Source organism: Stegostoma tigrinum, chromosome 8, assembly GCF_030684315.1.
Source record: "Stegostoma tigrinum isolate sSteTig4 chromosome 8, sSteTig4.hap1, whole genome shotgun sequence".
In the NCBI taxonomy this organism is placed as follows: domain Eukaryota; kingdom Metazoa; phylum Chordata; class Chondrichthyes; order Orectolobiformes; family Stegostomatidae; genus Stegostoma; species Stegostoma tigrinum.
In genome coordinates, this window is record NC_081361.1 from 63706338 (window position 1) to 63724023 (window position 17686).

The 17686-nt window shown below is 41.6% G+C and overlaps 1 protein-coding gene across 8 annotated transcripts in view; it reads left to right on the forward strand.

Moving 5' to 3' along the window:
* Positions 1-17686, forward strand: part of osbpl9 (oxysterol binding protein-like 9) — a 188751-nt gene that overhangs the window by 155686 nt on the left and 15379 nt on the right. For 4 of the 8 annotated variants that reach the window (XM_048539058.2, XM_048539063.2, XM_048539061.2 and 1 more), the window contains 5 exons: positions 5032-5141; positions 7668-7786; positions 8309-8394; positions 10644-10818; positions 16730-16850. In XM_048539058.2, coding sequence (XP_048395015.1) covers positions 5032-5141; positions 7668-7786; positions 8309-8394; positions 10644-10818; positions 16730-16850 — 611 coding nt within the window. The remainder of the gene's footprint in view (positions 1-5031; positions 5142-7667; positions 7787-8308; positions 8395-10643; positions 10819-16729; positions 16851-17686) is intronic. The other 4 variants (XM_048539059.2, XM_048539064.2, XM_048539062.2 and 1 more) reach the window with 2 other exon arrangements.

The window sequence follows — 17686 nt, forward strand, 5'->3', positions numbered from 1 at the left end:
AGTGGCTGAACATTGTTTCATGGTTATCTTGGGAAGGTTGTATCAGAGATAACGGAAACTGCAGATGCTGGAGAATCTGAGATAACAAAGTGTGGAGCTGGATCAACACAGCAGACCAAACAGCATCATAGGAGCACAAAAGCTGACGTTTCGGGCCTAGACCCTTTGCTGATGGAGGGTCTAGGCCCGAAACGTCAGCTTTTGTGCTCCTAAGATAATGCTTGGTCTGCTGTGTTCATTCAGCTCCACACTTTGTTTTCTTGGGAAGGTGATGGCCTAGTAGCATTATTGGTAGATTATTAATCTAGAGATCCAGTTAATGTTTGAATCCTGCCACATAGTGGAATTTTAAATTCAATGCAAATCTGGAATTAGGGGTCTGATAATGACAGTAATTGTCAGGAGAAAAACCCATCTGGTTTACTCATGTCCATTATAAACTGCTGTCTTTACCTGCTCTGACCTACATGTGACTCCAGACCACATTGCACTGCGGTTACTTTCAACTGTCCTCTGCGTAATTAGTGATGGCCAATGAATGCTGGACTAGCCAGTGATACCTATGTCCTGGGAATGAATAAAAAGAAAGGTGAAAATCTTAATCGACCTTTTGAGACATTTTAATTCATTTTCCTGAAGCACAGAGGTCAGAAATGCTGGTGGTCAATCCAGGTGGTTTTGCGAGCTAGTTTTGGTAGTGTCTTCACCTTCATGAAACAGCATAGCTTTAGTGTCACCAGCAACAGTACCTTTTCACTGCTGTTCATGTTGTTGCACCCTGTAGCAGTGACACTTCCCTTGCTTCACTTTGTACCATCAGCCATTTCAGCTGTAAACACTAAAAGTGATCAGGCAAAAGATAGGGGAGGCTGTGGCCTACAGAGGGGCGATCACATAATGTAAACGTGAGCCAGAGTCACCAGCTGATCTTTTGGGGCCATGTATTTGAATCGTAACATGACACAGTGAAATTTAAATTCTATAGAATCTGAAATTAAAAACTGGCCTAATGGCAACCATGGAACCACTGTCAAATGTTCATTAATGTCCTATAGGAAAGAAAATCTGCCATCCTTACCTGGCCTGGTCTATATGTAACTCCCAAGTGTATAGCAATGTGCTTGACTCCTATGTGCCATCTAGACAGTTGAGGACGGACAATAAATTTTGGCCATGAGAGCAGTGCCCATGTCCTATGAATTCATCCAGAAGTGATGGCAAAACCATCCACTTTCATCATCGTAAAAATATTTATCTGTACATCCTTGGTATATTTTTGTTCAGGATGTCAGCAAGACTGTTTTGCAACCATCATTGCAGGCTTGCCTGTAACTTTGTGGTCTAGCGTCGACTACTTCAGTTGGTTGGTGTGGTCATATGACAAACATTCTAGTTTGGCTGTCAGGAATTGCCAGTCCAGAACTTTGGCTCATCATGCACATTCTTCTGTTGGATTTCTCGTTCTCTCAGCAGGAATGGCTGATAACTAGCCACACAAGACATTTTTGATGATCTGAATTTGACTCATTGCAGTTTAATTGTGTAAGAAAATGATAGTTTTATGCATGTAGTTATAAGGAAGTGTAGTTTTGAAATTATAGAAATGCTAGCAGCAAAAATGTGGCAAAAATGCTGAGGCTGTTTCCTGCCAAAAAGTCAGCCACTCGCTCTGTCTCTTCATCCCACATTCAAGGAACTCTCCAGCCCTTGCAGGAGACAACAAAATATGGTACAATTATCTATTATTTCCAAAATCATGTTCGTAAGTTATATAGCTTTTTCAGGTATAACTTTCCTATAGATTTTGTGGTGTTTAGAGGATCTGTAGAATGGTGTGGAGAGACCACAAAAGCACAGTTAATACAAATACAACTTGTATCATAAACTGGTTGCTTTTTACTTTGGGGAGGGGTTGGGTGGTGGGGGGAGAAATCAAAATTTGTACCATGTTTGAGTATCTAAATAGTGTCTCTGCTTTCTGAAGATTATTCACTGTGAAGTGTTTTTGAAATGTCTTGATTATATGACAGAATGATTGTGGTACTGTTAAAGATGTGGATATAGCAACTCTAGTTGAATTGAGAGATAGCAAGAACTGCAGATGATAGAGTCCAAGATAACACCATGTGGAGCTGGAGGAACACAGCAGACCAGGCAGCATCAGAGGAGCAGGAGAGTTGGCGTCAACTTTCCTGTTGCTGTACTGCTGCCTGGCCTGCTGTGTTCCTCCAACTCCACGCTAGTTTGACTGAGTGAGTTCGCCACAGTGGAGGCTGGTTCTGAGGGATGTCATTATCTGGTACTGTTTTGTAGACCTGCCACCTCTCCATGATGACAGGTGTGAGGGAAGCGGGGGGAGTGCCGAGAAGAAAGGAATTGAACTTGTTTGTGAGACTGGCAGAATGTAGAGTCAGATCATAATATTGTTTTCACGTTAGCATTTGCATGCATTCGTAGACTTCTAAAAAGTGGATGTTAATTGGGTTGGGGAGACCATGTGATATTAAGTTAGAATATTGACAAAAATGTTGAGAATGGTTTCACAGCAAACAGTAACAAGTTTCACATTGTGGTCAAACTAAAATAGTATGTGTAATTGTACAACTTCTTTTTATATAAATGGAATGAGTAATTTTGTCAGGAGAGCTATGGGATATTTATAAGCACAGGAGATGGTGACCTTGGAGCAGAAAAGCTGAGAACTGTTGCTTCAGAAGTTATTCTTCAGACTTTAAATTTTCATTAAATGCTCTGGATTTTTTGAAATGCATTTTGCACCTTTTTTACTTTATTGTTATTGTTCAACTCATTCTTAATTTCTCATGTAAAAAATTAGAAGATTAAAAAATAGATGTTATGTGTATTGAATTTGCATTAGTTGATTTAAGCTTCATCGATATTTGTTATCTTTACAAAAATGCAGACCAGTTGTCTTACACTTTTCCTTCCAATTGCACATTTAAGAATAATCTGCTGAGGCTACTGAAAGGAACTAGCAGTCTGGGAGACCGCTAATGTGATTCAACTTTTCAAGAAGGGTGGTAACAATATAACATGGAATTACAGACTACTGGGTCTCCTCTCAGTCATAGGTAAACTACTGGAGAAAATTCTGAAGTAAAATATGTATCTCTATTTGGAGAGGCAAGGTTTGATCAGTGGTAGACAGCATGGCTTTGTCAGAGAGACATCATGCCTAACGAACTGTTACCCTGAGGGCAGCTGCAGCTGATGTAATTCATGTGGATTTCAGCAAAGCCTTTGACAAGATCCTGCATTGGAGACTGATTTTTTTTTTAGAAAAAGCTAAAAGCACGTGGGATCCAGGTTGACTTGGCAAGTTAGATCACAATTAGTTTAGCGGCACGAGACAGAGGACAGTGTTAGAAGAGTGTTTGTGTGACTGGAGGTCAGTGTCCATTGCCATACCATGATAATGGGTGCTGGGTACTTACTGTTCATGATACGAACAGAACGATATAGATGTGAATGTCAGGGGGAGGGGATGATAAGTAAGTTTACTGATGATAGAGATTAGCTAAGTGGTTGAAAATAAGGGAGAAGTTCTTAGGTTACAGGAGGATATAAACAGATTGCTCCGGTAGCTCGACAAGTGACTGAGGGAATTTAGCCCTGTTAAGTGTGAGATATTGTATTTTAGAAGTAGCAAGACAAGGGAGTACTCATAGACTGAAGGCCAGCTGGAAGCTCAAATGAATGACCTTGGGGTGTTTGTCTACAATTCCCTGCAAGTGGCCAGACAGGTTAATCGTGTAGTTGAGGCAGATGGGACAGTTGCCACAATCAGTTGAGGCAAAGATTATAAGAGTGGGAAGTTATGCTGGAGCTGTTCAGGACTTCAGCTTGGCCGCAGTTCGAGTGCCATGTGCAGTTCTGGTCTCTACTCTTTCTGGTAGGAAGTATGTGATTGCACTAGAAGAGTCGCAGAAGAGATTGATCAGGATATTGCCAGGGATGGAGTAGTTTAGCTATGAAGAGAGGCTGGATTAGCTTGGCTTGTTTTCTTTGGTGCAGAGAAAGTTTCGGGTGGACTTGATAGAGGTGTGTAAGGTTATTAGGAACAGGGTGCATAGATGGCAGCTCTTTACCTTTGTTGAAGGGTCAGTAACAAGTGGGGCATAATTGAAGATGATTGAAGGAGATGAGAGGAAAAATCTTTTTATCCAGAGTGTGGCGAGGATCTGGAATGCAATATCTGGGAGGGTAATTGAGGCACATGATGTCACGACTTCTTAAAAAGTACTTGGATGAGCACTTGAAATGTCATAACAATCAAGATTATGGTTCTGGTGGTGCAAAGTGTGATTCGAATAGATTTAGAGTAACTTTGGCAGTACTAACTTGCTGGGCCAAAGGGTCCCCTCTGTGCTGTATTGGTTCTATGAAAAATGAGAAATTATGCAAAAGAACATAGAACATTACAGCACAGTACAGGCCCTTCGGCCCTCGATGTTGTGCCGACCTGTCATACCGATCTCAAGCCCATCTAACCTACACTGTTCCTTGTAGGTCCATATGCTTGTCCTGTCCTAACTGCACATTTATCTATTCTTGCCTGCAGTAGATATGCTGTGGATTTTTTGGAGGTGATTTTCATGATACTAAGATAATATTAAAGACATAATAGTAAATCACCTTTTAATACATTCCTTGCATGTGATATTGCATCAAGTAGTAATTATCTCATACCACAGGTGCTTGCTTTCCCTTTTTCTTGTTAATTGTGCAGGCAAGGGGCCCTGTTGTGGCACAATGGTAGTGTGCCTTTGAACATCTTTGAACAGGTTGATTAGTAAAATGGGTTAGTTTTTTTAAAGAGTGCAGACGAGAAAATTAACTGTGAAGTTTGTAAGCACATGACAATTCTAAATACGTTGAAAGAGAAACTATTATTTAATCATAAATATTAGAAATAACTGCACTATTTAAAGTGCCACACACAATAAGAAAGTTCTTCTAAATACGTAAATAAATTTTCATTTGATAATGCCATTTTTAATATTTTTATAGCTCAATATCTCCAGGAGTGATCTCTCACAGCAACACAGTTGGCAGTCTGAAGCGACCAGACACAACAGAATCTTTGAATTCATCCATGTCTAATGGAACTAATGATACAGGTACTGCCAGACTGAACTGTGTCCTTTTCTGAAATTGAGAATTACATACTCTTTGAAAGGGTCCTGTAATGTTAATTGTTGACCTTTAGCTAAATGAATTTTATTACTTGGAGGTGCTGTTTATAATACTTTGAAGGAAAATCATATTCCATATTTTTATATCTAAAACTAGTTTACTTCCTGTCTTCAGAATTGAATAGATGAGTGTCACATCTGTTTATTAGGAAGACCAAAAAGGACACATCTTATGGAAATTAATGCAATCATTTCTTCTTTTTCTAAGTCCATCTGTAAAAGAATTAGCATGACTAAAATGTTAATTTTTTTCAGTAAACATCACAATCAGGACAGTTTTAAGGACATACTCCAAGCAGGAAGAATTGTTTGTTACTTCCAAAATTTGCTGCTCATTTACTGTATTTTTGCCTGCTGTTTGCTTTACTTTAACATTGTACGTTAAAACTTTAATTTACTGACTGAGGTGACAACTGCTTTAGTTTGTGATGCTAACAGCACTAAAGTAGAAACAGTGCCATTGCGAGCAGTAGGCTGCATCTATCTTCTGATCATTGTCATGAAATTTATTAGGAAATGTTGAAATAGCAATTTATAAAGGTAACTTAGCAGCAGTTCAGTTAAAAATCATGACAAAAGATAATTTAGTTTCACAAGAGGCAGTGTGGATCTCATACACGATATAACATACTCAAAGCTTCCAATGTTTCATAATAAAGATCTTTTGGTCGCAAAGTAACAAGCTGGGCATTATCATTCATCACAATTAACCTTAAACAAACCTTCATTTAAATAGATTAGCAAATGAATTCCAAAATCAAGCCAAATGTTTATATTTCTGTTTTGACTGATCTAACAGTGAGATTGTACACTTTATTGGCAAAATGTTTGGCAGAGAAGTCATTCTGCACACTGATATCTTTCCTGCAACAGTATTCACACTGGAATTGGCTCTTCATGGACACCACGAGTACTACTGGACTATTAAGAAAATAATTTGACAGGAATATTACTGATTTCTGTGAGCAGAGATAATGGGAACGGCAGATGCTGGAGAATTCCAAGATAATAAAATGTGAGGCTGGATGAACACAGCAGGCCAAGCAGCATCTCAGGAGCACAAAAGCTGACGTTTCGGGCCTAGACCCTTCATCAGAGAGGGGGATGGGGAGAGGGAGCTGGAATAAATAGGAAGAGAGGGGGAGGCGGACCGAAGATGGAGAGTAAAGAAGATAGGTGGAGAGAGTATAGGTGGGGAGGTAGGGAGGGGATAGGTCAGTCCAGGGAAGACGGACAGGTCAAGGAGGTGGGATGAGGTTAGTAGGTAGCTGGGGGTGCGGCTTGGGGTGGGAGGAAGGGATGGGTAAGAGGAAGAACCGGTTAGGGAGGCAGAGACAGGTTGGACTGGTTTTGGGATGCAGTGGGTGGGGGGGAAGAGCTGGGCTGGTTGTGTGGTGCAGTGGGGGGAGGGGACGAACTAGGCTGGTTTAGGGATGCAGTAGGGGAAGGGGAGATTTTGAAACTGGTGAAGTCCACATTGATACCATATGGCTGCAGGGTTCCCAGGCGGAATATGAGTTGCTGTTCCTGCAACCTTCGGGTGGCATCATTGTGGCAGTGCAGGAGGCCCATGATGGACATGTCATCAAGAGAATGGGAGGGGGAGTGGAAATGGTTTGCGACTGGGAGGTGCAGTTGTTTGTTGCGAACTGAGCTTTGCAGAACACCTCCGCCCAGTTCGCAACAAACAACTGCACCTCCCAGTCGCAAACCATTTCCACTCCCCCTCCCATTCTCTAGATGACATGTCCATCATGGGCCTCCTGCACTGCCACAATGATGCCACCCGAAGGTTGCAGGAACAGCAACTCATATTCCGCCTGGGAACCCTGCAGCCATATGGTATCAATGTGGACTTCACCAGTTTCAAAATCTCCCCTTCCCCTACTGCATCCCTAAACCAGCCTAGTTCGTCCCCTCCCCCCACTGCACCACACAACCAGCCCAGCTCTTCCCCCCCACCCACTGCATCCCAAAACCAGTCCAACCTGTCTCTGCCTCCCTAACCGGTTCTTCCTCTCACCCATCCCTTCCTCCCACCCCAAGCCGCACCCCCAGCTACCTACTAACCTCATCCCACCTCCTTGACCTGTCCGTCTTCCCTGGACTGACCTATCCCCTCCCTTCCTCCCCACCTATACTCTCTCCACCTATCTTCTTTACTCTCCATCTTCGGCTCGCCTCCCCCTCTCTCCCTATTTATTCCAGCTCCCTCTCCCCATCCCCCTCTCTGATGAAGAGTCTAGGCCCGAAACGTCAGCTTTTGTGCTCCTGAGATGCTGCTTGGCCTGCTGATTTCTGTGAGCAGTTCTGTTGTGAGTGATGCACGAACGTATGGATTTCCACCAGGTTAATTAGTAAAATCAAAATTTAAAATGTGAAATTGGTGATTTAAAGGTACTCTGGTCTCCTTTTTAAATATAATTTCCAACTGCTTGTTTTATTTCTCAGAGCTGTTTGACACGCATGATGAAAGGGATGATGAAGGTGAGGGGGAATCTGTGGAAGAGCACAAGAGTGTCATTATGCACCTTTTGTCTCAGGTCCGACTGGGCATGGACCTGACCAAGGCAAGTACTTTGAATGATATGAATTAGAATTGGGTTTATTTTCACATGTACTCTCATGGGTACAGTGAAATGTTTACAAAGTTGCCACTTCCAGTGGAAATACAGATGTTGTTTTCAGAAATACTGCTCTGAAAGAGAAGAAACAGTCTGGTAAATCCCTTGCATTCTTACTGTTCGATATGAAGCCATTGGGAAAATAATCATTAACATATATCAGGACTTAATTGTTGATTAGCAACGTACTGATTATTACTTTCAGTTTTTATTTGTCAATTTCTTGAAAAACTGCTTAATTTCTGTTGTTTTGGTTTATCTACTGAAGTTAATAAAATGTAAATTCCAATGATAGAAATGTATCTGCAATCTAATAGAGGCTTAATCTGAGATTGTTCCATTTCTTTTGTTTAAAAAAGTATCCCTCTTACTTATTCTATCATTAGTGTATAACTTTGATCTCTTGCACAGAACCATCTTTTTGTTTTAATTTTAAGACATCATTGAAACTTCTCATTAAACTCGCAGGTGGTTCTTCCCACATTCATTTTGGAAAGGCGATCATTGCTGGAAATGTATGCTGATTTTTTTGCACACCCTGATTTGTTTGTGAGGTAAGCATTCTCTTATTCATGTCACAACTGATGCTGGAAAGGTGCATTGATTCCTTTCTAGTCTCGCTGTTCCACTGGAATAATAAGTTTAAATTTAACCAGAATGGTGAAAATGGCCAAATATATTAGTTTTAGTTTGAACCTGGTGAAATATTAGAAACCATTCACCCAGGTTTCTTCAGTCAAGAAAGAATAATGTTTTTATTATAAATAAAAATTAGTCAAACGAACGAAAAAGATTATTGACAAAAACAAGTTTACGACTATGGAAAACAAGTTTACGACTGTGATGTCTTGTATTCTAACTTAGCCAACTTAATGGAAGACAAATGTCGAAGGCCCTATGAACACAACAAACAGAAAATGTAATCCGGACAGATACCATGAATTTCTCAGGAACACCCCCACTCCCAGCCCAACAATTTAGTCTCCTGTGGTGACACTTTTTAGATTACCAAATGTTTGTGTTTTCTTGAGTTCAGTCACAGGATGAGGCTGTCACTGCAAAGGCAGATATTTTTTGTCCATCCGTAATCGCCCAGAGGGCAGTTAACAGTCAGCCTATGCTGTGGGTCTGCAGTTATATGTAGGTCAGACCAGAATAGGATGGCAATTTCTTGCCCTAAAGGACATCAGTGAACGAAATGAGGTTTTCCATCAATCAACAATGGGTTCGTGGTCAAGGTCACGTTCTTAATTCCAGATTTTTAGTGAATTATTTCATTTTGCATTATTTGAATTTACTTTAAATGAATCTCATTAAAACATAACAAGGAACTCCCGTTGTTCACTTCTGTTAATCTGTCCTTGAAATTCTCTTGAGCTGCTCTTTTGTGGGCTATCTCAATGATTGTTTATATTCTGGATGTTCACTTTGCTTTCCTAGGAGCCTGGTCTTTTAGATTCTTGGAAATTGCACTCCAGTGTTGATGGTCACAACTCCAAATTTCACAAACATCAAACTTTAGCAACCTAGTATTGCCTCTGGGTTCATTTCCTAACCGCTAATCAGGCTTAACAATATAAAGTAAATGCTGCTTCGGGCTTCCTTCCCCTTTGCTCGCAGATGTACTGGGTACATTAGTGGCACATGGCTTCTGCTGAGGTTCCACAGCTTCCTCGATCCTTTTGAAGCCTTGACTCCAACACTTAGCTACGAATAACTCCTAGAATTTCTTCAAATTCTGACAGCATAGAGCAATCCAAGTATTCATGACCAGGTACTGGGTCCCCAATTACACAGACTCATTGTACTTCAGTTGCCTTTTCAGCAGTCCAACGAAACTAGTTCTCTTCTGCATGGAGCTTGATTCTCTCTCTAGCAATTTTGTCATCTTCAACTACTTGTGTTTTAGAGTTGGTAATCTGTTACTGTTGAACTGTTTCAATAATACACTGAAAACCTTGCAACAGGTCCCACCCTTGTTCCAAGACAGTATTAAATGTAACTAATATTAAGGAACAGTCAAAACTAGCAATCAGCAGTGGAATTCAAAATGTAGCAACCCAGTGAAACTCTGTGCCTCGAATGTTACAATATTAACCAAGTGTTTCATGTGGAAGCACAAAAATGCATACAGATAATATAGGAACTCATCACATCAGGCTAAATTGGCTATTGCATTGATTGGAAAATCCTGCAACTCTGCTAATTCATTTCTGTGTTTGGAACTGATGTATATACATTACTTTTCAATGAAATCTGCTTTTTTTCAAATGTAAATTATCATTATAATTTAATCCTTGTATAGCTTTATGAAGATATTTTAATCTTTCTGAACTTTTTCAGTAATTAACTTGAAATCTGAGTTATAAAAATTCGTCACACATGGTTATTGTTTCAGTGATGAACTTTTATATGTGATCTCCAATATTGTAACTGAGCCTGGAAAACGGTGCAAATTCGCAATTTTAGATGTCTAAGTTCCTGACACTGGCTCCCCAACCTGCCTCTCCTAAGTAGTGGAATTGAATTACACACCCTTGAGATCTATGTTGTTTGGAGATCAAGCATTATTCTAGGAGTGAAGAAAATGAGAGAGGCTGAGTTACTGCTTGCGCATCTTGTTATGGTGGAAAGTTGGCAGACTGCTAAGGCCGAGCGCTTGCCCATTTAGTCACTGACAATAATGTATAGGATCAGTTACCTGACCACAGAGCCTTTCAGAAAGGTTGTTCTTGCCACATTTGTTGTATTTTAGTATATTACTATCCAATGAAACACAACTTCCCCATTTTGTTTCTTCAAGTATTGTAGACCAAAGTGACCCAAGAGACCGAATGGTACAGGTTGTCAAATGGTATCTGTCAGCCTTTCATGCTGGTCGCAAGGGATCTGTAGCCAAGAAACCATACAATCCCATTTTAGGAGAGATCTTCAAATGTCATTGGAATCTTCCTGAGAATGAAGTAGAAGAGAATACAGTAAGTTTATTCTTCCAATTATCATTTGCTATGATCCCAACTGATATCAGTTGACATGTCAGATCTTGGAATGAAATTCAGCTTGATGGATTGTATATTGCTTTTTGCTTTTTGCAAGGTGGTCTTCTACGGCAAAACAAGCGTGCAAACTTGTTTTGGAGGTAGTAGGAACTGCAGATGCTGGAGAATCTGAGATAACAAGGTGTAGAGCTGGATGAACACAACAGGCCAAGCAGCATCAGAGAAGCAGGAAGGCTGACGTTTTGGTCCAAGACTCTCCTTCAGAAATGGGGGAGGGGAAGGGGGTTCTAAAATAAATAGGGAGAGAGGGGGAGGCAGGTAGAAGATGACTGGACAGGGGACAGACAGGTCAAGAGGTGGGGGTGGTGCCAGTAAAGGTGAGTATAGGTGAGGAGGTAGGGGGAAAATAGGTCAGTCCAGGGAGGACGGACAGGTCAAGGGAGTGGGATGAGGCTAGTAGGCAGGAGATGGGGGTGGTCCTCCTACCTTCCCTCGACCTCTTCATCTCCAACTGTTGTTGAGACATCAATTGCCTCAACCTTTCCACCCCTGTCACCCACTCCAACTTCTGCCCCACAGTACGTGCAGCCCTCCGCTCCAATTCAGCCTCGCCATAAAACCTGCGGACAAGGGAGGTGCAGTTTAGTTATGGTGCACTGATCTCTGCATCGCTGAGGCCAGGCGCCAACTCTCCGACACCACCTCCTACTGCCCACTTGATCATGACCCTGCCTTGACCACAAAACCATCATCTCCCAAACCATCTGCAACCTCATCACCTCAGGTGACCTCCCACCCACAGCCTCCAAGCTCATTGTTACCCAACCCCGTACCGCCTGCTTCTATCTCCTTCCCAAAATCCACAGACCTGAGTGCCCTGGTCAACCCATTGTTTCTGCCTGCTCTTACCCCACCAAACATACCTCCACCTATCCATTTTCTCCCCCTTGATCCAGGAATTCCCTACCTACGGCTGTGACACCACCCACACACTCCACCTCCTCCAGAACTTCCAATTCCCCGGTCCCAAACACCTCACCTTTACCATAGATGTCCAGTCCCTATGCTCCTTCACCTAAAGGCCCTCCACTTCTTACTATCCCGCAGGCCCGACCAGTCCCCCTCCACTGTCACCCTTAGCCAGTTGGTCGAACTCATCCTCTCCCTCAACAACTTCTCTTTCAATTCCTCCCACTTCCTACAGACAAAGGGGATGGCCATGGGCACCTGCATGGGCCCGAGCTATGTCTGCCTCATTGTAGGTTACATGGAACAATCCCTCTTCCATACCTACACTGGCCCTAAACCCCACCTCTTCCTTCACTGCATCGATGACTGTATTGGCGCCGCCTCGTGCTCCCACGAGGAGCTCAAACAGTTCATCCACTTCACCAAAACCTTCCACCCCAACTTTAAGTTCACCTGGACCATGTCTGATAGCTCTTTCTCCTTCCTGGACCCCTCTTTCCATCTCTGGTAACCACCTGGAAACCTACATCCATTTCAAGCCCCCCAACTCCAGCAGCTACCTGCCTGCAAAAATGACATCCCCTATTCCCAATTCCTTCGCCTCCACCGCATCTGCTCCCAGGATGAGGCATTGCACTGTCGAACATCTCAGATATCCTCATTTTTCAAGCTCCCCTGCCACCCCCCCACCCACCGTCACCAGAACAACCACCTCCACTTCAGTGGTCGAAAATGCCCTCGACTGCATCTCCTGCATTTCCCGCAACTCATCCTTCACGCCTCCTATCCGCAAGAACAACCAAAACAGAACCCCCCTTGACTTCACGTTCCACCCCAGCAACCTCTGGATCCAACACATCATCCTCTGACACTTCCGCCATCTGCAATCCAACCCCACCAACAAAGAGAGTTTTCCCTCCCCACCCTTCCCTGCTTTCTGCAGGGACCATTCTCTCCAGGAATCCCCTGTCCGCTCCACACTCCCCTCCAGCCCCAACACACCCAGCACTTTTACCTGTAACCGCAGGAAGTGCTGCAGCTACCCCCCTCACCCCCATCCCAGGCCCCAAGAAGACTTTCCACATCAAGTAGGTGTTCACCTGCCCATCTAATGCGGTATACTGCATGCGCTGTTCCCATTGTGGCTGCCTCTACATTGGGGAAACCAAGCAGAGACTCGGGAACCACTTTGCGAAACACCTATGCTTGTTTCGCACTAAACAACTGCACCTCCCAGTCATGAACGATTTCAACTCCCCCTCCCATTCCTCAGACGACATGTCCATTCTGGGCCTCCTGCAGTGCCACAACGATGCCACCAGAAGGTTGCAGGAACAGCAACTCATATTCTGCTTGGGAACCCTGGTGCCCAATGATATCAATGTGGACTTAACAAGCTTCAAAATCTCTCCTCCCACTACCACATCCCAAAACCAGCCCAGCTTGTCCCCGCCTCCCTAACCTGTCCTTCCTCCCACCTCAAGCCACACCCCCATCTCCTACCTACTAACGTCATTGTGCCCCCTTGACCTGTCTTTCCTCCCTGGACTGACCTATCCCCTCCCTAACTCCTCACCTACACTCACCTTTACTGGCTTCAACCCTGCCCCTCTGACCTGTCTGTCTCCTGTCCACTTATCATCTTCTCTCTCCAACTTGGATCCGCCTCCCCCTCTCTCTGTATTTATTTCAGAATCCCCTTCACCTCCCCCATTTCCGAAGAAGGGTCTAGGCCCAAAAAGGTGAGCTTTCCTGCTTGTCTCATGCTGCTTGCATGCTCTGTTCATCCAGCTCTATATCTTGTTATCGTAGTGCAGATTTGGTTTGGCCAATAAAGTATTACATTATCAGAAATGAGCCTTTCTCAATTTTGCATAATCCCTTTAGGGTTTAAACCATACACTTCTGGTCTTAAAATTTTAAGCATTGAGATAGCTTCTTCCTTAACAGTCCTAAATTGCATCCCTTTCTCAGGTGCAACTGTTTCTTACATCCAGCTTCAGCCGTTGACTCTTGCAAACTGCATATAATGAAATTACAGCAATCTTTTGTCCAAGCAATATGGATTGCTCAGTCAGGCTTCAAATAGGTGCATGAGAAATAAATGTATGAACACATGAAAAGATCTTGCACCCAAAGGTTTAATTAATATTGAAATCTGCCTGCAAACATTTCCACTGTTAACAATAGTTTCAAATGTCAAGATGCGTGAATGTTTTGAATTTCACCGATGAATCATATTCAGCTTGTGATTTTCTGTCAATCTCTCCTTATTGATAAAATGAAGAATGAAGTAGAACGATCTTTATTTTTGCTGCCCCAAAAGCTTTTCAAATGTCATAACTCCAGTTGTGAAATCTGCTAATTCCCACCTGATTTTGCTATATGTCATGAGATGCATACAGTTTAGAAGATCATATTTTTTGAAGAATATCGCTAATTTTCAAATGGCGCCTTTTTAATATAGTATAATGCCTCTTGGTTCTTAATCATTTTGCACAACACTTGTTGCCGTTAAATGATGAGCAAAGCTGCTGGTCTAAGTGGATCCAACTGTCTGGAGAATTATTTGAGAGGCAGATGAATTGCACTGGTCTTCACTGTAGAAGATGCAAGCTACATCTCAGAAGGGATTATATATCAAGAAATGAGAGAAAATCATCAGGGAACCAAATTTTTGGAGCTGAAGGTGAAAGGTCCCTGGGTCCTATTTTCTAAAACTCCTTGGACTCAGGAAAATTTCCATTATGTTTGAGAATGGCAAATATAATTCCTTTGTTCAACAAGTTGGGAGACAGAAAACAGACAACTGCAGACCAAGTAGTTTACTGTCTATCACAGGTGAGATTTAGAAGCTATTATTAAAATTTATCATCATATCAGGGCATCTAGAAAGCTAATGGTAATCAGGCAGAGTCAATATGATTTTGTGAAAGGGAAATCAAATTTAACTAAACTTATTTTAGGATGTAACATGATGTCGATAAAGGGGATCCCATGAAGGGGATGAATATACTGTTCTTAGATTTCCAGAGGCTATTTGATAAGGTTCCACATGAAAAGTTATTGTGGAAAAGAAAAAGTCAGGGTATAAATGATAATATATTAGCATGTGTAGAAGATTGAGTAAGCAACAGGAAGTAGAGCAGGCATAAATGGATCATTTTCTGGTTAGCAAAATTTTACAAGTGGAATGCCACAGGGATCGGTGCTGGGGCCTCAACTTTTAAAAATTTATATATATTTCTTGGATATGGTTGCTAAAATTGCTTATGATACATAGGCAAGTTTTGAAGGGACAGAAGGAGACTAAAAAGACTCTAGATGAGTTAATTGTGGACACAGATCTAATACATTGAATAGACTGTCCATTTTCCAGGGAGAATGCAAATGAAGCATAATGGTTAGAGATTGCAAAGCTCTGAGATGTAAAGGAATCTGGATGTTCTGGGGCATGAATAACAATAGAAGTAGTAATTAGGAAAACTAGTAGAATGTTCTTGTTAGTTGAATTGATTGTGAAACTAGAAAGATTTATGCTTCATTTGTATAGGATTTTTGTGAGACCACATCTGGAGTACTGTGCACAGTATTGGTTTCCTTATTTTAGAAAGGATGTAATCACATTGGAAGCTGTTCAGCAAAGGCTGGCTTGTCAGGAAAAGTTGCATAAGCTCAGCTTGTTTCTGCTAGAGTCTAAAAGAGTCAGAGGACATCTGTTTGAAACATCCAAGGGCTTGACAGGGTGTGTGTAGAAAGAATATTTCCACTTGTGGGAGAAACTAGATCTGGGCATTATTGTTTCATGACTTGGCAAAACTAAGATTTTGAACTATACTAATTCCAAGATCCCCCTCAATTGCAATTATTGACTGAGTTTGAAAGAGTTAATCTAAAGTTCACGAGTTGTGATTAGTAACAAGACCCATTCAGGTATAAATATGTTTTCACAATTTTAACATAATTAGGCATAACAATACAAAAGAAATAATGCATAATGAAAGAAGTTTGCAGCATACCCACATGAGGGCACCAGTTTGGGATACTGATTTGACCGGGCTCCAGAATCAATATCTGTTCTGTTCTATTCTGAAGTAGTTCTTGTCTCTTCAGTCTAACTTCTCGTGCATCAAAGCACTAAAACCCAGACCTTATCTGCCTGGAGCATGTAGTGTCATCTTCTGGTGGTTGCAATCTTCCCAACTGTTTAAAATGATGCATAAAAAAATTCTGGAAAATCTATCAATATCCTGTAACTACGGCAGCTTTGGTATGACTCCACAATAACTGTTGAAGCCTAACAAATTAAAGCTCTCAATGGCTTTTCAAACTAATACATATAGGCCTTTTACATACCTTAGATTACAAAACCAAACCATTTTAAAACAGTTGTGTCTTTGAGTAAAAGCTGTGCCCAAATCAAAACATTGTTCATATGTCTTAGTAAGTTTAAATTAGGCTGATCTGTAAAATAGCAAATACAAAACTGCAGACTGGTGACCTTGCTTTTGACCTGACTATATAGCTTCTTCTAAACAAATTGTTTGACAATTAATCATATTACAGCAGGATATAATTTAATTATTCTTGCTCAAACGAGTCTAAATTATCCAGTATTGAAAAATATTTTCAATCATTACCAGCAATGTAACAGAAATAGTAAACGGTAAGATGAGTTTTAAAATGGGAAGAAAGAAACTTGACAAAGGAGAAACACAGGTAATACATTTCAGTAAATTACTCATCAGTGACAATGAAGTTGGTTTCAGCGAATTTGTAATCCAGTGGTCTGATTTATGCAACAGTTGTTTTATAATTTTCTTTTTTGGCAAACCTGTTCACATTGAACCTCGTGTTGCAGCGTACAGATATAAATAATTTTGCAGAGCTTTGGCACATCTAAATACATTTTTTGTTGTATGCTCATGTTCCCCTCCCGCCCACAACCTTGTCACAGGAATCTGTTGCTGAAGGTCCAGTTCCAGAGGCTAGCCAGAACAGTGTGACATTTGTAGCAGAGCAGGTGTCACATCACCCACCAAGTAAGTTTATTTCAATAATCTCATTGGTAACTTCCAGTTGGATATATTTATTCTTTAATATGTGACCTTTGTTGCCATTTTCCAGGCAAGTGACTTTACTAGCATTTAGAGCTAGAATATGAATGTCAAGACCCATGAATCCACAGAACAGATTTGCTGGAATTGTCACAAGACTTAGTTTTGTGAAGAGATAAGAGAATGTGGGTTTCTGTTTATTAGAGCAGAGAAAGCTATGTTTCTTGAAAGGGATGTTAAAATTGGGAGGTTTTGATTAGGGTAAATAGGAAGGAACAATTTCCACTAGTAGAAGGGTTAGTAATCAGAGGACGCAGAAAGGTAAGTTGCAAAAGAACTGGTGAGATGATGAGAATTTTTCTAATGCAGCAAATTATTGAGATCACTGTAATCAAACCAAGTCCCTGGTGCCATGAGGCAGCAGTGTTAACAACTGAGCCGCCATGCCAGTCAGGCTCTCAAGTTGTTGAACTCAATATTGAGTCTTCGAGGTTTCAGGGTCTGCTGTCCGAAAATGAGGTATGTTTCTTCGAACTTGCACTGTAGCTTGCTGGAATACTGCAACATGTCTGCAACAAAAATGTAGGCGTGGGAACATGGTGGCGTGTTGAAGTGGCAGGAACTGGAAGCTCAAGGTCATTTTTGCAGACAGAACATAGGTGTTGCGCAAAGTGGTCATCCAGTCTATGTTTAATTTCCCCAGTGTAGACGAGACCATGTTGTGAGCAGCAAACACAGTAGATTAGATTGCATACAATGCAGTTGAATCACTGAGTCACCTGGAAAGTATGTCTGGGGCCTTGGATGATGGGGAGGGAGAA